Source organism: Mastomys coucha, unplaced genomic scaffold (genome assembly GCF_008632895.1).
Source record: "Mastomys coucha isolate ucsf_1 unplaced genomic scaffold, UCSF_Mcou_1 pScaffold6, whole genome shotgun sequence".
NCBI lineage: Eukaryota > Metazoa > Chordata > Mammalia > Rodentia > Muridae > Mastomys > Mastomys coucha.
In genome coordinates, this window is record NW_022196912.1 from 84,596,559 (window position 1) to 84,616,487 (window position 19,929).

Sequence of the window (19,929 nt, forward strand, 5' to 3'; positions counted from 1 at the left end):
TGACCTCTCTCTACTCAACACTGCCTTTCCTATGGCCCCCAAGCGCTGTGGACGAACCCTGGAGGTTAGCAGCTCCTGGAATTCGAGGCTGGACCACAGACTCAGGACTTCCTCGCCGGGGACCGAGACATCGGAGTCCGGGCACAGGTTCAGTTGGAGATACCTGAGGGGAGCAGCAAGTGCAGGCCGCCGCCTCTCACTTACCCGGTGCTGGAACTGCGGCCACCCCCGCACAGTAGCCCGGGTACCCCGGACGCCGGCCCGCTCGTGCGGAGGAAGCCCCCAGCAACGCTGTACCGGGCCAGTCCGCAGACACCGCCTACGGAACGCAGGGTCGGCCACATGGCCTGCGCTACTTCCCTCCCCTTCCTCAACCTCAGCAGCCGCAACCAGAACGGACTCGAGGGGGAAGCGCGCCGCTCTCCAGCCCGGCTCCCAAGCGAGGGCCAATAAGACACTCGCTTTTGCCTGACGTGGGCGTGGCCCCCGCTGGCCAATGGGCGAGCGCGGTGGAGGGAAAAGGCCGAGGGCGAAGGGCCGGCCAGACGCGAGGGACGCCGCACGCTGTGAGTAGATGCGCTAGGACGAAGGCGGGGACTGGGTGCTGGTTCGGTTCTCCCGGACCTCCGCCGGCACAGGTTTGACTGGACGCCCGCGCTGTTCCTCCAGAGAAGGCCGGGCGTGGCGGGGTGACCTCTGGCACCCGCGGCCCCGCCTTCGGCCACGCCTCCTGGTCGGTTGGCGACGCTGTGGCCCGGGAGCCGGGGGACTAAGCCACCTCCTCCCTCTCACCGTCACTACCGGGCTGATTGCACGCAGGTTTCTGGGCCCTTTGTGGGGGCTCCTGGTTGGTGTTGTTCATTCGACTCGGCTTGTAAATATCAGGGGCGCTGAGCTAGGCTCTGGATGAAAGTAGACAGCTGGGTCCCTGTCATCATTTAGTGGTATGTTTTTTGGGCTTTTATTATTGGCTTGTGTATGTGCCTATATGAACTTATTGCAACAGGTGTGTGCAGGAGTTCGTAGAGACCAGAAAAAGGAGTAAAGGATCCCCTGAACTGGAAGTTTTTAAGGAACTGTGAGCTGCCATGTAGGTGCTGGGAATCTAGGTCCAGTTAGCAATCATAACCATACAGCCATCTTTCTAGTCCCAAACTTTTATGTTTTTTCTTTAAAAAAATGTATTAATTAATCTACTTTATATCCTTACCCCAGATTCCCCTCCCTTCTCTCAGTCCTTCCTGACCAAGCCAGCTCAGTCAGTCCACAGGTTCTCCAGGGAGGGATGGAGAATTGAAAAGAAAAAGACAATTAGACAATACTATTCACATAACCCCGGCCAGTTCTGAAGCTGAAGCAAGTTTATTTTTCCTCCAGTCTGCTTTTCTACTATTCTAAGTACACCTGAGAATAAGGTCAGTCCTAAGCCATAAACAAAGTAGTAAAGGAACAAACAAATCCTAGACAAAGGTCCCATGATTACTACTATATTTAGAATCTTTGATGAGACCCATCAAAATACAAAGAACTCATTCCTCAATTGTATTCATCTTGAGCCTACTACTGAGTCCTGGCCCAACCTCAAGTCCTTGCCAAATTTCTAAAAGCAGGCCCCAAAAGCTCTCTACACCTTCCTCTCACTATCAATCCTACCACCACCCATCCACTTAGGAAAAGGGTCGACCTCTTGTGGATATCAACCAGCCTCGGTATATGACACTGCATAAGACTAGACACCTTCTCTCTCATTGAAGCTAGACAGGGCAGCTCATTAGGAGGAAAGGGTCCCAAAGGCAGGCAACAGTCAGCGACGGCTCCTGCTCCCACTTGTCCCACTTGAAAACCAAGCTACACAAGTGTAACTTATGTGCCTAGGTCAGTCCCATGCAGGCTTCCTGGCCCAGCCTTTCCTTAATCATTGGACTAAGAGTTTTAAATGTCCATGCCTCAGGATGCACTCACAGGGCAGGGCACTTGTGTTTCCTCCACTGTAAAAATGGCAGCTATGTAATCACTTAAAAGACCTTATAACTGTAAAGCTCTGTGATTCTTTGTCACCATACCAATGTAATTCCCATTCTGTGCTTGGTGGTAGTTCTTCATCTTTAGGGTTAGAACAGCTTAACAGGACAGACTATCGCTAGGACTCTCTGGTTTGAATGTTGGTTCCAGCCAGTAGGTGGCTCAGGCTCATCCTATCATCTCCACCCCAGATGCTCTCCAGTCTGAAGTGCCCTTGAGCAGATAATAGTGCATTTGAGAAGATTCGTCAGATGTGGAGCTCTGCAAAGCATTAGCTTGTTATTATGCTTGATTGATTGATTTCATGAGCAGTAGTAGCTATTTTGATTTATTGGTGGGGAAGAAACAATGTTCCCTGTTTATTCATTCCATTACACACAAATAGCATGGATGGTTGTATCTTAAATTCAGTGTGTTACAGTAATTGTGGGTCCTCATGCAGTTGTGAGAAATAATAAAGACCCCAGTGTCCTAGTTTGCTTTTGATGTGATAAATATCATGATGAAAAGCAACTCAGAAGGAAAGGATTTATTTCATCTTACAGCTGCAAGTCCATTGTGAAGGGAAGTCTGAGCAGGAGCTGAAGTAGAGGCCATGGAGGAGTGCTGCTTCCCTAGTTTGTTTTCTTGTATACCTCAAGACCACTTGCCCAGGGATGGCGCCACCCACAGTGTCTTAGCCCTTCCACACTGAATCATCAATCAACAAGATGCTGCACAGTCTTTTCATCTGTCATATGGAAGAGTTTTCCCAATTAAAATTCCCTCTTCCCAGGTGATTCTAGCTATTGTCATATGTGACCAAAAACTAACAGAACTGACCTCATGTCAACTAGACCCAAGCACATCACTGTGAAGCCATAAACTTCCCTTTCTTGTTTGTTCCCAACATGCCATGTTATCATTAATCTCACATTATAAAATATAGTATAACTTTTATGTGTGCGGGTGTTTTGCCTGCACATATGTTTGTATGCCATGTTGGTGCCAGGTGCCCATAGAGGCCAGAGTAGGGCATTGGGTCCCTTGGAACTGGAGTTTCAAGTGCTTATGTGGATGTGAGGGATGGAATCTGAATCTTCGGGAAGAGTAACCAGTGCTCTTAACTACAGAGCCATCTCTCCAGACCCCTAAATATAACTTTAAAAGTCACAGAGTGTTGGTATCAGCTGTAGCAGTGCATGGTGGGTGTCTCTGGTGCTAGGATGGACCCCTAGCAAGGAGATCTCTGCTAAATGTGAAAGGCCCTCACCTACTTCATAATACTGCCCAGGATGGAAGTGAGGATGTTTATAATTTTCCTAAAGTTGCAATGTGAAGGGAGTAGAAAACCTGAGCTGGTCACTTACCCCTCTTTGAGTCAAGACATGCCCTGTCCCTGGGGCAATGGCCATGCTCTTTTTTCCATAAGTCACGTTATTCCATTTCTCATTGGCTGTGAAGATGAGGAAAACAAGCCTGGACCTTCACCTAGGCAACAAAGGACCATTTCTCTGCATGTGCCACAAAGAGTATGGGATGTTAAACTAACCCTTCTATCAAATGCTGATTGCTATACCAACTTTCTGTCCCCTTGCTTTTGAGAGGAGATGGCTTAAATAAATAAATTTAGAAAAGAGTCCTATAGTCTTTACAATTTTCAATACTTTAAAAGTCCCAGTTTTGGGTCAGGGCCCTTCTCCCTTGACTCAAGGAGTTCTGTATCTGTACACTGAATAGTGTGGAGATTAGCTGGTGCCCAGAGTCCCTATTGCTGTGCTACAGTGTAAATTTGTTCCTTTCATTCTAGAGTGTTTTTGCTTATACAGATCAAGTGAGAACTTTGGCTTCTTGTTTTCTGAAAACAAGGTGAAGATGAGTGAGTCTCGGAGCGCCATACAGGCCTGTCATTACAAACATTGCTGTGCCTCTCTGCTGCTGGTCACAGTAACTACACTCATTTTACCTTTGATGGTTTAATGCTGCCACCTGACCCCTGCTAATCCAGGACTCAAAGCTATCACATTGACTTCAGTTGAGCATCAGTGTCTCCAACTGTAAGGTCTGGTACAACTAAAGAAGAGGCAACAGCAAAGCTCCTGAATGTGCCAATGCCACTCCTACCGTTTTCAGTTCTGTAGGATTATTGAAAGGCATGCCTCTGGACCCTCCCAGTGTGGAGAATTGGTTTTTACATGTACCCACTCCAGTTTTCCTGAGCCTTAAAACTTCATCAACACCAAGCTGAGGAATGTTAGACATCTCCAGGTCCAGATGGTAGGCCATATTTTGACATGCTCTCCTGCCAACCAATCAAACTTTTTACTCTTATTTTTTTAGTTCTGTGAGCTTCCATATTAAATAAACCTAGAATCCCCACTCAATGGCTCCATATCTACAAATTCAGCCTGTACTAGTTTTATGGTACTTCCACCATTATTCCATATTTTAAAAACCCATTCCCACATATTTCCCCCAGATTTCTGCTTGAATGAATTAGCAAATTCAGTGAATGAAAATGAGGACAGAGTGAACCAAGCTGGGAGAGGAGAGAAAGAGGGGGAAAGCAAGAGAGAAGAGAAGAAGACAGAAGGCAAGTAGACGAACAGAGCCAAGAGCAGAGCCAAGAGAATGCGTGGCCGAAATGGCTGAGTTTTATAGGAATCAGGAGCTGGAGGGAGAGAAGGAAGGGGAAGGCCAGCCCCGGGCTGGAGAGCGTTAGGGTAGGGCATAGGGTGAGAAGTGCTGGAAGGAGCCATGGGTACTGGGTGAGCCTTGTCCTGGGTTTCTTTGGGACATCATATTCCAGATTTTTTTGTGGATGATAAGGGGCAATGTAATCTCTTCTGTAGTTGCTTCTTAGCTGAATTTAGGGTATTGGGCCCAGGAAGGATGGAATGTTTGTTAAAGGCTAGGAAGGGAGAGGAGTGTGGACTTGGTGGCTTCTGTTTCCATCACTGCCCAGATTCTGAGAGACTGCCTGGGCTAGTGAAGTCCAAGCCACTTGAACTAGTCTAGGCTACAGTTCTGAAGGAACACCTGGGGTTAGTTTGTTGCAGGCAGTTCTGGCACAGTTTGCAGTCATGCAGTTGATTGGAAACCTGCTGGAACAGATATAGACTAGAGATAGAAGGTAAAGCTAAGGAGTTTAGGGGGAAAATCTTTATCTTGGGTATGGAATTAAAACTTACAGGCCCATGGTCCTGGCAGCTGGGGGGGAGGAGGAGTGAGTCCCAAGATGAAGGGAATTGGGGTGGGGTTGGGGAGCCGGTAGAGAAGAAGATAGAGCAATAGGCTGTAGGTGGCGAAGCTTAGGCTGTTGATTGACAGGAGTACTTATCTTGAGTCCATTTCACCTGTGTGACAAGTAAATCCAAGTCTGATGACTTCCTGAAGCTCTCATACATTCTTTAAGTTTACAAAAAAAGATAAAAATTTTAGATACATTAGCATTACCATTGTTTGTAATCTGTACTGAAATTTACATTGTAGAAAAGGCAGTAGACTCATGGCTTTGAGTCACAGTAAGAGTTTGGGGACCCAGAAGATGGTTCTGGGTTAAAAGCATTACTACCTTTCCTATATATCCAGAGGGTTGAATATATAGATTGGACAGAGATGATTTTAGCACAATGAGAAACACTTTTAAATCTATACTTAGAAGACAGTCAAAGAAAATTTATCTTTTGACCTGGCCACTATAATAATACTAAACTCTGAACACTTGATATCTTTTTTCATTTTTTGTTTTTGTTGTTTGCACTTATGACTTTTGACATCTTAATATAACAATAGCACAGTGAGAAGGAAAAAGTGTGAATCTTTCCAACTTGTATAAAATACTTCTTTTGACCCTCATAACTTACATAAACTTCAACCCTTTTCTTTTGTCCAGTAATTTACCGTGAGACACAAGTAGTTGAAAGTTGCTGAAACCTGTTTTCTAAGTTTGTCTCTTTCCAGGTCAAGTGAGCCAGCATGGTAAACTACTGTTTTAAGTGGGAATGTCTGTGTAAACTCCAAGTCCACTCTCTCAGCAGGAGACCTAGTAGCTCTCAAAGGTGGGGCTTGATTTTACATATGAAATGAAATGACCTGGCAACTGCAGCCTTGCCAGGAGGAGCAGGTTTGCTTGTAGCTGGTGGCTGGTAACTGACAAGACTACAGTTAGCCATCAACACCATTAAAGATCTGAAAAGGATAAATTATAGCAGGAAGTATAAACCAAATGGTCTCTGTATTAGTTAAAATGACAGAGACTTATGGCTACCTGGACTCATCAAGTTCCTGGACTTGATGTCTTCACTGAGGGGCAGGAGTTGGAGGTCTTTGTCTGTCACACAGGATAACATTATATCTTCAGCTGCAACACAGGTCTGACAAATTTTTCCTCTAAATGAGGAATTTGGGAAAACTGACTAACTTTGATAAAAGTAGAGCTCTCCATCCAACAGCGTCCAGTTTGTCCAGACCCTGGCTGCAAGTGAGGCATGGGGCAGCTCTTTGCCTGGTGGTTAGCATTACCACAATCCATGTGGAGTCATGTGTGCTCCATTATTTTCTTTGAGACCTTAGGGTTGCCATTAGGGATAGCATTTCTGACTATCATGGGAAGGTTTTTCATTAAACATTTTAAATGCCATATTCAGCAGATCTCTAAAGAGTTTGAGGATCATTATTTATTAAGTATACTTGATTTTATACAGAAGACTAAATAAAGCTTGTAAATGAATTACATTAGTACTTAGCATGACTATGAGTAGAGTTCTGAGCACATTAAAGAATTTGATTATTTTTAATGGTGTCTGAGCATTAACTTGCATGTCTTAATTATCTTTAACAGTCTACAAGTTAATTTTATAAGATTAGGATTTTACAGATTTACCCCTGTTAAATTTGAGCCTTAAAGTTTGAATTGGAGATTTTTATTGAAGACCCTTTAGCATCAACATAAAACTTTAAACCATAAACAGCAAAGTTTAAGCCATATATATTTATAGTCCATAGGGAGACTGCGAACTTCCCTGACCCTCTTTATAGTGCACTATTACAGAATATCAGGTTTTTTTTTTTTTTTTTTTTTTAATGATTCGGGTTCATCTGAGTAGCTAAAGCCTAGCAAAGTTACCAAAGACAAAAAGGCTAGATAAATATCTTCTGATCAGTTACTGTTAAACTGAGTGGGCCTGGGCTGGCGAGATGGTTTAGCGGGTAAGAGCTCTTCCGAAGGTCCTGAGTTCGGATCCCAGCAATCATATGGTAGCTCACAAGCACCCGTAATGAGATCTGATGCTCCCTTCTGGTGTGTCTGAACACAGCTACAGTATATTACGCCAGAGCAAGCAGGGCCGTCCTGAGTTCAATTCCCAGCAGCCACATGATGGCTCATGGCCATCTCTACAGCTACAGTGTACTCATACACATAAAAATAAATAAATAAATAAATCTTTAAAAAAAAAAACTGAGTAGGCCTTAGGAATTTATAAACCTTATTTATCAAACATTTCATTCCTCAAACATATGCTACTAATCTAAACATTTGTAGAAGCCTGCTGTGAACAGTCAGTAAAGACACAGTGGCTATCCATAGGTCTTTAAGCCATCTTTTATTAATCTGAGTAGACCTTTATAACCTTAGGAATCTATAAACCTTATTTATCAAATATATCTTATTCATTAGATGTCTGTTGTTCCTTATTAAAAATTTCCAGAAGCCTGGTGCTGAACACTGTTAGCAAAGACATAAATGATTAGACATAATCAAGACATCTCCAAGTCAATTTCTGTTAACCTTAGTATACCTCTATAAGATCAAGAATGTATCATAATATAAAAATCTATCTTAATCCAAGGTATTTTAGAGACCTGCTTTTGTCTCTGTAGTCTACAAAGGAGATGCAGTGATAAACAGAGGCCCCAGTAAAACTAGAAGGATTGCTGCATTGGTTGGTTTATACCATGTGGTCATCTTAATCAAGATGGTGCTGAAGACACAGTCTATGAACTCTCTCTTAACCTTAGTAAAGATGGCTGCTGGAGTTCTTGTCTGAGAGCCTGTGGCTCCTGCCTCTCAGACATCTCAAGCCCTCCTGGGCCTTATGTGACACTTCCTCTTTTCCTTCTGGACTCATCTCATTAAAGCCTCATTAGCATACAGCAAATGGCTGGCTCTAGTACAGCTTAATGGCCCCAAAGTGCACACTTGGATTCTGAATTCTCTCATATGGTAACAACGTCTACCCCTGCACAAAAAAAGATCCCCAAGTCTTTTATGTCTAAGCTTTCTGTGCTCTACATCCAGAAACCTCTTATTCTTAAGCTTTTTCTACTTTCCACTTTTGAAAATCTTGTATCTCTATGCACTTGTAACATATGAAAGCTCACTGTACTCCTTTCCATGCAGCCTTTACTTACTATTCTATGAGGAGAGGGTACATTCTATTCTTGATTCTAACTTCATTATATTTCTAGCAAAACAACTAAAACCCTCTTCTTAAACTTTCTATCAACTATTCTAGCTTCCTGAAATTATTTAAATCAAATCAGGAATTCTATAAAATCATTAATTTATATAAACAGCATTATTTCATGAAAGTTCCATCTTCATGTTGATCTGCAGGAAATTTTGCCCAATATGGTAGGATAATCCCCACGAGACAATCATAACAAACTATAGGCAGAAAGAGTCTTTTGCCCAGTCACACCATAACGGGGAATACAGCAATGACAAACAAGAGAAGGCACATGGCAGCAAGAGGCAATGCTGGAACAAAGCTTGAGGCCACGCCTCTCCAGGATTCACCCATCACAGCTGTGCAGAACAGTGGGTCTTCTCCAAGAAGCTCACTTGCCCACTGCAGCTCCTCCTGCATGGTGTCTGCCATAGGGGGACATTTATCCATTTATCCAGTAGAGGAGGAGAGATGAGTAGTTAGAGCAGGAGGAGGAGAAAACAGCTCAAGAGGTGGTCAGAGAGAAGCTTTGTGAAAAGGAGGGCTCCAATAACAGGAGAAGAGAAAGGGTCTTAATAGAGAGATGTCCACAGGGCATAGGAAGCCAGAGAGATGGAAAGATGCCTAGGAGACAGATGCCCAGGAGGGTGAGGCAGGCTCCAGGAGCCAGAGAGATGCTTACTGAGAACGCAAGGACAAACTGATGGTTGGAGCAGGTAAAGGAAAGAATTAGCTCAAGTGACAAACTCTAGAATTTGGAGTCAAATTTGGTAGAAGGCAAAGCTAGCAGAAACACGTGATCTAGACCTACCTTAGGAGAGTTAAATTGCCAGCTTGATTCGAAGAGGCTGAGTCTCTTGGAAGGGAGCTCAAATACCCTAGCCCAAGTTTCAGAGAACTCCAGGGTGATGGCTCCAGGATATGGTTAAGGAGAAGGAGATTATTGTAGATGTGAGGGGGAGTTCAGCCAGAGGCATCCTTGAGAGAAGAGAGGGGCAGAGAGTAAGAGGAGAAGAGGGAGAGCAAGTAGACCAAGAGACAGAGCCAAGGACCGAGGAAACCAAGAGCGGAGCCAAGAGAGTGTGTGGCTGAAATGGCTGGGTTATATGGGAACCAGAAGCTGGGGGAAGGGAAAGAAAGGGAAGCTCAGCCCCTGAACTGGAGAGGGTTAGGGTGGGGGATGGGGTAAGAAGTATCAGAAGGAGCACAGGTGAGCCTTGTCCTGGGTTTCCTTGGGACCTGACACTCATTAAGCTCTTTAGTGGTTTAGCAGACTTCCTCATGGACTAAACTTTCTCACTTCTAGGATCCTGCTTAACCTTGATGGTTTCGGGTCCAGCAGCAGTTATTGGTGGGCACTGAGGGACATCAATGTTGTCTTGCTTGGTATCGCCTTCAAAAAAGGTCACTGCCAGTTCAGCAGATAATGAGGGGTTTATTCCCTCAGGAAGAGGAGGGAGGGAGGGAGGGAGGGAGAGAGAGAGAGAGAGAGAGAGAGAGAGAGAGAGAGAGAGAGAGAGAGAGCTGTATTTAAGGAAAATTTTACCTATTCTGTTACCCCACTCCTGTCTCCACCCTATCACTCTCAAGAACGAATTCAATGTTTGGCCAACAAACTAGCCATCATTTGATAGTCTGCCTATTCAGGAATTGCATTTAATATATATTATCAAAAGTTCCACCTTTAAAATATTCACTTTATGAAAATAAGGAACTGCTAACAGATCTACTCAGAAAACTGTCTCTTTGTGTGTGCGTGTATGTGTGTGTGTGCGCGTGTGTATGTGTTTGTGTAGTAACAGAGATTCAGCCTTTATTAATTCAGAAATATAATTGCAAATGTTAGAAACACTGTTATAAACTTAGGGCTTCTTCTGATAGTAAGCATAAGTGTGTTTTCCTTTATAATTTAAATTTCTAAATTATTTATTGCATATAGCATGCATGTAGCAACAACTATTTTCTAGTTTTCAGATTTAACTTACTCGAGTTATATTCACTAACTCACCACTAGAGGTCTCCTCTTTCCATGTAGAAAGCATTCCTTCTGGCCACACTGCTTGGTTTCAAGCAGGAAGTATTTCTCAGATGTCAGTTAGCAAAGCTGAAGTTAAGAACGTAAAAACCCACCAAATTTTTAAAACTTTATTTCTAGATATAAATTTAATTCTTATTGTAACTCAATTTAGGGAAAACATTTAGTGTCTTTAGAAATCATAGCTAAAATAAGTCTGGCCCTGCCTTTATTTAAGCTCAATTAGAAAACAAACCAAAATGAAGCCAACAAAGTATTGAGTTTTCAGAGATTTTGTATTTCACATGCTTAGTAACAGCTTCTCTGGTCTGGCCTTTACACCCCAGTAGCCAGCCACTGAAGACTACTAACCAACAGATACTGTTAAATTTTTGCATTATGTTAAAAAAAAGGAAACAAGTATTTTTAGCTTGTTTAGCTCTGCCTGCTCCTCCCCTCCATGCCTGCTCCCCTCCCCCTTGGCGTTCCTGATTGAAAACTCTGGGATACAGGATCTCACTATGTATAGTCTTGAATGGTCTGGAACTTACTATATAGACCAGGCTGGCCTTGAATTCAGAACTTCTGCCTCTGCATACCAAGTGCTGGGACATGATGCTTGAAAACTCCTAAAGACTATTTAAGAACTATCTCAAAAAAAAAAAAATCTGGTATGAAGCCTTCCCCTTTTTAGGCTCTCATGCACAGTCCAAGCCTTGAGGAACTATATTAGATAATGTTTGTGTTTGCGTGTCATCTGTCTTCTCCATGAAACTATGGATTGTAAGGGAACAGGGCAGGATCTTTCTTTGTACTTTTCTTGTTGCTGCTTTGCCTCATCATTGCTAGTTTGTACTAAGTACAGCACACATTCAGTGAGCATTTATGAATGTGTGAATGCATGCATGCATGAATGAATGAATGAATGAATGAATGAATGAATGGGTGTGGCATTTAAATGAGAGGTTGGGTAAGATTTTTCACAAATGAGGTCGGGGTGGAATGAATGCAGGGAATAGCCTGAGTAGAGAATGAGAAAGCCCAGCTTTGAAAACGAAATTGGCAACAAACAAGTTGTTCAAGATGGATATAGGTGGAGAGAGCTTAACAAAAATCTGGAAAGGCCTAGGCCCACAGGATGTAGCAGAGATGGAGATTTGTGGTGATGAGGACAGCCTTGGAGGGAAGATGAAGATAAAGATGAACTCAGAGGTGCCGTGGGTAGGAGAGTGTTTGCCTAATATACTCAGCCCTGTGGTCAGTTCCCAGCACTGCCTAAAGAGGGCGGGGGGCTGGGGAAAGACAGGAGGAAAGGGGAGAGGAGAGAGAGGCCTGAGAAGGGTATTCCTGAGGTCTGTACTCTGACTCACATCCCATTGCTCCAGCGTCCCATGTTAGTCTCAGCTTTAAAATGCTTCCCACTCTGACATCTTTAAAACCTTCTCTCTCTTGTTCTAGAATCATCCAGAGCCCTGACTGGTAGGAAAGAGTACTAAGTTCAAATGCAACCCTGACACAAATTAGCTATGAGACATTGAGCAAGGTCCTTTAGGTGCATGCATTTATTAATGCCCCACCTTGTTCCAGAAAGGATTTAGAGTGTCAGCATGTTACTTAATATCAAGGCTTTGGTTTCTTCATCTCTAAATGAGAGGTTTTGTGTAGCTGACCTAAGTTCCTTCCAGCTCTAACACTTTGCAACTCTAATTCCAATGATTCTGTTGGTCACCTTCCCTTAGGAATCCTGCCAACACTTCATATTTAGAATTTGAAAAACAAAGGAAAAGAAACTGAGCCAATAGCAGTCTCTTGTTCTCGTACCGCGGTGTGTATGTGTGCATCTGTCCATGTCCTTTGTGCTCACACATGTGTGCTTGTATGTGGAGGCCAGGGTCAATATGGACTGTCTTCTTCAGTCATTTTCTGTTGTCTAGTATCCACCAGAAGAGACTGCTCAGACAAGGGTTTAGGCCAATAGAAAGCCTTTATTAGTCACGGGCGACTACACTGGGTGTTTGGGATCCCAGTGTAATCCTGAGCCTTTCCTGGGGTGAAATTTTAAGCACAAAAACCATGTCCTGGGTTGATGTGCTTCAGGTAAAAGAAGAGTTAGCCAGAAGCAGAACTACAAAAGCCAAAACCCAAGGTTAGTCCATTTAGAGACTTTCCTGTAACTGTGGGCTTTGGTGGATTAGCTCTTTGTTTTTATTTTGGCAGTGGGTGCTGTTCACATGCTGAGTTTTACAGCCTGAATGTACTTCCATCATGGAGTCAGTTGTGCTAAGGGGGAGTCTGGGCCCTGTTAACATTTCCACCTTAGTTTTAGAGGGTCTCAAACTGATCCTGGAGCTCACCAATCAGGGTAGACTGGCTGGCCAGCAAGAGCTCCTCCAATCTCTACTCCCCTACTACCCGTGTTAGAGGTGCATGCTGCCAAATCAGCTTTTTACATAAAAGCTAGGGATCCGAACTCAGGTCCTCTTGTTTGTTGGCAAGCAGTTTACCACTGAGCCATCCTCTTGATACTGGCGTCTGATGATGACATCACCATTGCACCAGTGGGCCAGGACCAAAGCTTAGTGTCATCTTCAAGTCCTTTACTTCTTGTCTCTGTATGTCCCCTACTGAGCCATATTGAGTCTTAACTCTAATGTCATTCCATCCTTCTGTAACTAAGCCCTATCTTTGCAGCCCTTGTTAGCCATTTCTGAGCCATTCTGAATTTACTTATTTGTCTATTTTGAAACAGACTGTAGCTATATCATTCAAGCTAGCCTCAAATTCCTGTGCTCAACAGATCCTCCTGCCTCAGCCTCTGAAATAGCTAGGATCACAGGACCATGTCACCATACCTGACTTGACCTTTGGTTTTGATGTTGCTGTCTGAGTAAATTTCCTGGAGCACACAGCTTTAATAATGCCAGTGCTCCATTCTGATAACCCACTGACTCCCTGCTGTTTGCAGAATATAGTCCAGATGTCCGGGCTTCAAGGCCTTCTGTGATCTGGCAGTAAGTGTCTGACTGTCTTTGTCGTGAACCTCCCCGCCCCATGTACAAACCAAACTGATGTATATAGCATGCCTTAATTTCCTGCCTTGGCTTAAAACCTAGCATAACTGCCTGGGTTTTCTATTGAGTCACCTCTGTCCTTATTTTAGGTCTTTCAGGGAGTGTGTCAAGCCTTGTCATTTATTTGAACTACTTGATGACTTATCTTGAGCCCCTCCTCCTTGGATTCACTTATAATTTCCTCAAAGACAGAGAGCACATTTCACTCTTCTTGGAACCCTCAACCCTCACAGCTGTTCCTCAATGAGAGAAGTTGAACTGAGATAAATCTATGGAGACCTAATCAGAAATTATTTTCTCAGCTGCTCATGGCCAGCGATCATCTGAACAGATCATCTCTTTTCACAAAGGAGAAAATACAGGGTCAGCCAAGTGAACTTTGTTGCTCAGCTCCCTATGCTGCTCCCTCTCTGCTGCCATGCAGAGAGCTGCCTGCTACTCTGCCATCCTCTTGTCTTTATCCTAACTAGATCTGCTTTTGTCTCCCTGCTGGGATGGAAACACCTGCTTTGCCCCACTGTTCCCTACAGAACTATAGTTTATCATTTTGTTTTTGAAATGTATATTGAGCCTGGTCTACAGAGTGAGTTCCAGGACAGCCAGGGCTATACAGAGAAACCCTGTCTTGAAGGGGGAAAAAAAAAGGAAGAAATTTATATTGAAATGGAGCTGGTTTGAGCAAATCAGTTATACAGAGAATATACACAAGGGGGCAACACTGCAGACAGGCAAGATTCAAACAACGAAGTTTAAGCTAAAGGGAACTTAGACAGCACCTAGTACCAACTTCTCATTTTGCAGCAAATAAGAAACAGACAAGGGGCTGGAGAGATGGCTCAGTGGTTAAGAGCACTGACTGCTCTTCTGAAGGTCCTGAGCTCAAATCCCAGCAACCACATGGTGGCTCACAACCATCCGTAATGAGATCTGACGCCCTCTTCCGGAGTATCTGAAGACAGCTACAGTGTACTCACATATAATAAATAAATAAATCTTTAAAAAGAAAGAAAGAAAGAAAGAAAGAAAGAAAGAAAGAGAGAAAGAAAGAAAGAAAGAAAGAAAGAAAGAGTGACTGGTCAGTAGATCAGCTCTGTTGACATTGAAGCTGCACAGTAAGGTACTAGACACGTGGGACTCTGCTTGTTGGCTGATGAGAGTATTGTTTTGTGTCTAGATCAATGATGATGTTCGGAAAAATTTCGAGGCAGCTCTGCAGCTTAAAGAAAATCCCATGGTCATGTGACTCCAGATACTTCTGGAAATGGTTGAATACAGTGTTTAATAAGTAAGTGATTCTAATTATGTGAAGAAATGTGGAGATTTCTACAACTGGACAGGCTCTAATGTTTCAAGTGATTTTTTTGAATAATAAATATAGTATGATCCTAATTTTTTTTACAAACAATAAAACATACTTAAACAGAAAAATAGCTTACAAAAGAATAAATTTGCTTATCTGAGTTATAGAATGCTAGTTTTTTCTTTTTTAAGATTTATTCATTTTATGTGTATTTGTGTGTTGCCTGCATGTGTGGATATGTACCATGTATGTGTCTGGTGCCCACAGAAGGAAGGCCATCAGAGCATCAGAGCCACCATGTGGGTGCTGGGAACTGAACCCACATCTTCTACAAAAGCAATTAGTACTCTTTCCCAGCAAGCCCCACTCCAGACCCAAATGTTTTTTTCTTATTTGTTTGTTGATGCCCTTCAAGTTTTCTTTTTTTTCTGTTTGTTTGTTTGTTTGTTTTTGAGACAGGGTTTCTCTGTATATACCTGGCTGTCCTGGAACTCACTCTGTAGACCAGGCTGGCCTCGAACTCAGAAATCCGCCTGCCTCTGCTTCCCAAGTGCTGGGATTAAAGTGTGAGCTACCACACCTGGCTTTTCTTTAATTTTTTTTTTTTTTATCAGTAATGAAATGGTTACCAGCTAGTTACTATATTGTGATAGGGATCTCTGCTATCAAGCTCTGTGACACATATGAGTGGGTTCAAGCCCCAGAACAAATACAATAAAGTCCTATCATGCCAGGTATGAGAGTTTGTACCTGTAACCTCATCACTGAGGAGGCAACAGGGGAACATCCTACGTTTCAGGCTAGCCTAGCTGGTACTGTGAGACTGCCTCCAAAACCTTAGTAATTATATGATGTTGGTCTATCTTGTAAACTAAAGCAAAAGTAATGAAAAAAATAAGAAAGAAAAAAGTGAACAGAAAGAGCTATATTTTTTTCATGGATCCCATTAATTCAGTCATTTGAAATAAAATATATTTCTGGTCCTTATTTGTTTGTTTGCTTACAGTTTTTTGTTTTTGTTCCCACTCCCCACCCCCAACCCAGAGATAGGTTTTCTCTGTGTAGCCCTAGGCATCCTGGAACTCACTCTGTAGACCAGGCTGGCCTTGACCTCAGAGATCTACTACCTCCTGCTTCCCCGCCCACCCAGAGTGCTAGGATCAAAGGCCTATACCACCACCACCTAGCACTGGCCTGTACTTAATATTGGTGAACACAACTAAGAAGCTAGTGACAATGGAAGTGACCTCCTTCTTTTTTCTTCTCAACAGAGTAGATTATGAACGCCTCAAGGATGTTGGCCCTGACAGGGCAGCATCTGAGTGGCTACTTCGGTGTGGAGCCAAAGTACGCTACTGTGGCCACCAGAAGTGGCTACAGGACTATAACAAACTCCCAGGAGGCTCTGTAGACAGATACAAGATTCAAGAAATTGATGCCACTGATTCTTGTATCATGGACATTGGCTTGGATCACATGGGTAAGTCCCTGTCATTTGCTTTTAGGGCATGCAGGTGGTTTGCAAGGAATGCTTCGATACAGTTGACTCACTGTGATAGTCATGGGCATGTTTTTGTATTTTCCCCATTTCGGGAAAATTAAGTTTGTTTATTCCTGTGTTTGATGTTTATCAGCAGAGTAAATAGAGAGCACATATACCTTTTCCCCTCTCCCTCATGAGCTTCTTTCTGGGTTCTTTTCACTTTAAATCCAAAGCCTGTTTGCTTTTTGTCAGACTGTCTTTGCCAAATGTATGCCTTTGTGACCCCCTCGGTGACATAAGACTAATTATATCCAGATAGCTTCTGCTCCATTCTTTCCATGCATGGGCATGTGACTTCACTGGCCCCTCCATCGGCACGGCCTGTGTAATGAATATGTTCTATGGTTAGCAGGGTGAGCAGTCACTCCAGTTTTCATAGGACAGTCAAAGCCAGGACAGTCCTGTCCTAGGTGAACCAAGAATGGTTAGTCATGGGAACAGTAAAAAGGATTAACTCCACTTTTCCCCCTAGTGGGCCTGGAGCATGTTGAAAAAATAACACTATGCAAGTGTCATTATATTGAAGATAACTGTTTGCAGAGGCTTAGTCAACTGGAAAATTTACGAAAAAGCCTATTGGAACTGGAAATAATTACCTGTGGAAATGTCACAGACAACGGCATCATTGCTTTGCGACATTTTAAGTAAGTGGTCAAAACCAAACCAAAACTTGATAAGGTGAATATTCAGAATATATAACAGTTTTAAAATGATGTCTGTAGTTCTAAAAGTACACTTTAAAAGTATGAACTTTACGTTTTGTTATTTTATATATATGAATGTTTTGCCTGCACGTATGTTGATGTACCATGTGCATGCAATGCCCTCAGAGGCCAAAAGAGAGCTTTGTATCCCCTAGAATTTGAGTTACAGATGGCTGTGAACCACCATGTGGTAGTCCTCTGGAAAGACAGACTGCCCGTAGCCACTGAGCCATCTCCCAAGTGTATAAACTCTTAACTCAGCCATTAGAATGCTTGCTGTGCAAACATGAGGAGCAGGGTTTGCATCCCAGCACCCAAAGAAAAGCCCCGAGTGGTCCCACTCACTGTTGCAGTTCCAGCACTGACCAGGGCAGGGACGGAAGATTGCTGGGCTTCCTGGATACCAGTCTAGCTGAAACACTTGAGTTCCAGGTCTAGCCTCAGAACTAGGGGAAGATGGATAGCAGATGATACCCCGCACCTTCTTCAAGCCTCTGTGTATGCACATCTGTACACACACACACACACACACACACACACATACACACACACAAGAACACACACACACAAAACCACATACACCTTACATACATATACACACACAGTCCCCACAAAAGATCCCATTTTTTTCTTCCTTCTTTTCTGTTTTTGTAGCCTTGGCTGGCCTGGAACTTGCTATGTAGATCAGGCTGGCCTAGAGTTCATAGAGATCTGCCTGCCTCTGCTTCCTGAGGTCTTCGAGTGAAAGAGTATACCATCATACCTGGCTTCATTTTCACCTATAACACTTGAAAATCAATTACCAGCCTAAGTATGATAATGGCTTTATTATATTAAAAGAGTAGTTTTTTTAAAGGTAAAGTAACATAAAGCACTTGGCCCAGTGCCTACCATAGTAAGCCCCCATAAGGAAAAGCTGTTATGTGGTCTCTGCCTTTAAAGCCATTTCCCTGTGGGTTTGGCATCTGACTGGCATTTGGTATATAGCAATTAGCATTTAAATATATAACTAAGTTTACTTAAGGGGGAAAAATCCTTGAAAGAGTCACATTTCTGTCTCTGGTGCCTAGAACACTGTCCAATAATGATGCATTTCAAAAGTACCATGGCTGTTTTGAGAAAGCTGATCTATATCCCTTTTTACCTCTAACCAGACCCATGCCATGGCCTGGAGTGAGCTGTCCCATGTAGAAGCAGAAACAAGCTCCTAGCAAGGACGGTTTCATTCGAAAGGTTCCATGGGCCAGGAGTGTAGGTCAGCATACAATGCCAGCCTGAAGGGCAGCAGGGGAGGGGACATTACAGGTTTTATTAGAAAGTGACAAAAACATGAAGTCAGTTTAATTGAATCTTATTTTATTCATCCTAGCATTCAGACTCTGGGGCTGCTTGGTGTATTTGTTTTAACAGCAATGGATCCATCAGAATCTCAGTACCACAAGCACTTGAGATACTTGAAATATAGAAGCAAAAGTAGTAAATCATTCATCTCCCAACACTAGCTGAAGCTTCAAGACTTCCTCAATAGAAACTTGAATACCCTTAAGAACTTAACCCCCACCCTGGGGTTGCTGTTTGTTAGTTTGCATTATTACTAGCATTCTACATGCAAAGGAGATCTGTTTTGTATGTGTACAGAAGTAAAACAAAACTAAAAAATATCAATGAAATAGGGAAAAATTATAATTTTAAAGTCTCACATGTGTTTCATTTAATGTGACCCTCAAGACTGTTGCTCCGAGAAACCATTGTAAACATCTTCTGCATGTTATGTTTTCTAAAATCATATAAATTGAATTCATGTTTAAAGCCATAAAAGGCCACAGTGAAGTGATTGTTTTTTCTCTATTTTCAGGAACCTCAAGTATTTGTTCTTAAGTGATCTTCCTGGAATAAAAGATAAAGAATACCTTGTTCAAGTCCTTAAGACAGCACTGCCTTCTCTGGAACTAAAATTAAACCTGAAGTAAAAAGAGTGTCTGGTTTCACTATTAAGGATCACTTGAAATCGCTGATACTAGATAGCTACAAATATTGCATAATCACCACTAGAACTGTGAAAAGTGATTTAGAAATGGAGAATGGATGTCAGGAAGAGAATAAATAATCAAAAGTGACTCACTGGAGTTACTTACTTGGAAGTGAGAAATTATGTACATTGAATCATTTTTAAAAATACAACCTAGCAATTTAATTCTAATGTATTTCTCATTGATATATATATGTAGATGTTGATGTAGAGTTCTTTCAACTACAATGCAAATATTCTTTCTTACAATAATTTACATCACATTGGAGCATGTTACTGTAAATGTACAATTATGAGAACCTGAAAGCTCAGTTACACACTCACTGATAGAATCCATTGTACAAGGCTGTCCGTGGCATTGAGAACAGTGTGCTGTATTGCTTCCCAGGATTTGCATGCTTTGCTGCATTCCTAATCATACATATTTTTAAAAATACCCTGTCTCAGAAAGAGAGGTTCTGGCTACTCTGTCCTATTTTAAAGCTTGGGCTACTTACTGCTCATTAAAACAGAACGCAATACTTATCTCCACCCAACTAGTTTTGCTGGTAAAGCAAACAGAGAAAACAGGCTGCCCTACTCCCCATCTGCTTCAAACAGGAGTGTGTGTTTGGTAGATGTTAATTTTGCTATCTCTCAAATACTTTGAATTCTACTGTCTATGAACTCAAGGGATATAAAAATATAAATACAAAAATGAATTTTATATCTAGAAAACATTAATAAAGAATGCCTTAAATACATGAAGGCTAGTCTTTAATTTCTTGAAATAGCTGCAGTTCCATCGATGTTAGTTGTGTGCTTTTTTTTATTCT

General features: G+C 42.5%; 2 protein-coding genes across 8 annotated transcripts in view; one reads left to right on the forward strand and one right to left on the reverse strand.

Moving 5' to 3' along the window:
* The window catches only part of L2hgdh (L-2-hydroxyglutarate dehydrogenase), a 35,057-nt gene extending 34,418 nt beyond the window's left edge, over positions 1-639 (reverse strand). Inside the window, exon 1 of the mRNA XM_031357724.1 lies at positions 205-639. Within this exon, the coding sequence (XP_031213584.1) occupies positions 205-344 (140 nt within the window). The 5' untranslated portion in view covers positions 345-639. The remainder of the gene's footprint in view (positions 1-204) is intronic.
* Positions 444-19,858, forward strand: Dmac2l (distal membrane arm assembly complex 2 like). Of its 7 annotated transcripts, none has more exons than XM_031356132.1 (6): positions 444-566; positions 2,568-2,797; positions 14,713-14,823; positions 16,110-16,318; positions 16,854-17,025; positions 18,941-19,858. In XM_031356132.1, the coding sequence occupies exons 2-6, from the start codon at positions 2,733-2,735 to the stop codon at positions 19,053-19,055; spliced, it is 672 nt and encodes a 223-aa protein (XP_031211992.1). In that variant the 5' UTR covers positions 444-566; positions 2,568-2,732; the 3' UTR covers positions 19,056-19,858. The 7 variants fall into 7 exon arrangements, with proteins under 7 accessions (XP_031211992.1, XP_031211995.1, XP_031211994.1 ...); XM_031356135.1 differs by lacking the exon at positions 2,568-2,797 and adding an exon at positions 3,812-4,594; XM_031356130.1 differs by lacking the exon at positions 444-566 and adding an exon at positions 576-944.
* The last annotated feature ends 71 nt before the right edge of the window (positions 19,859-19,929 follow it).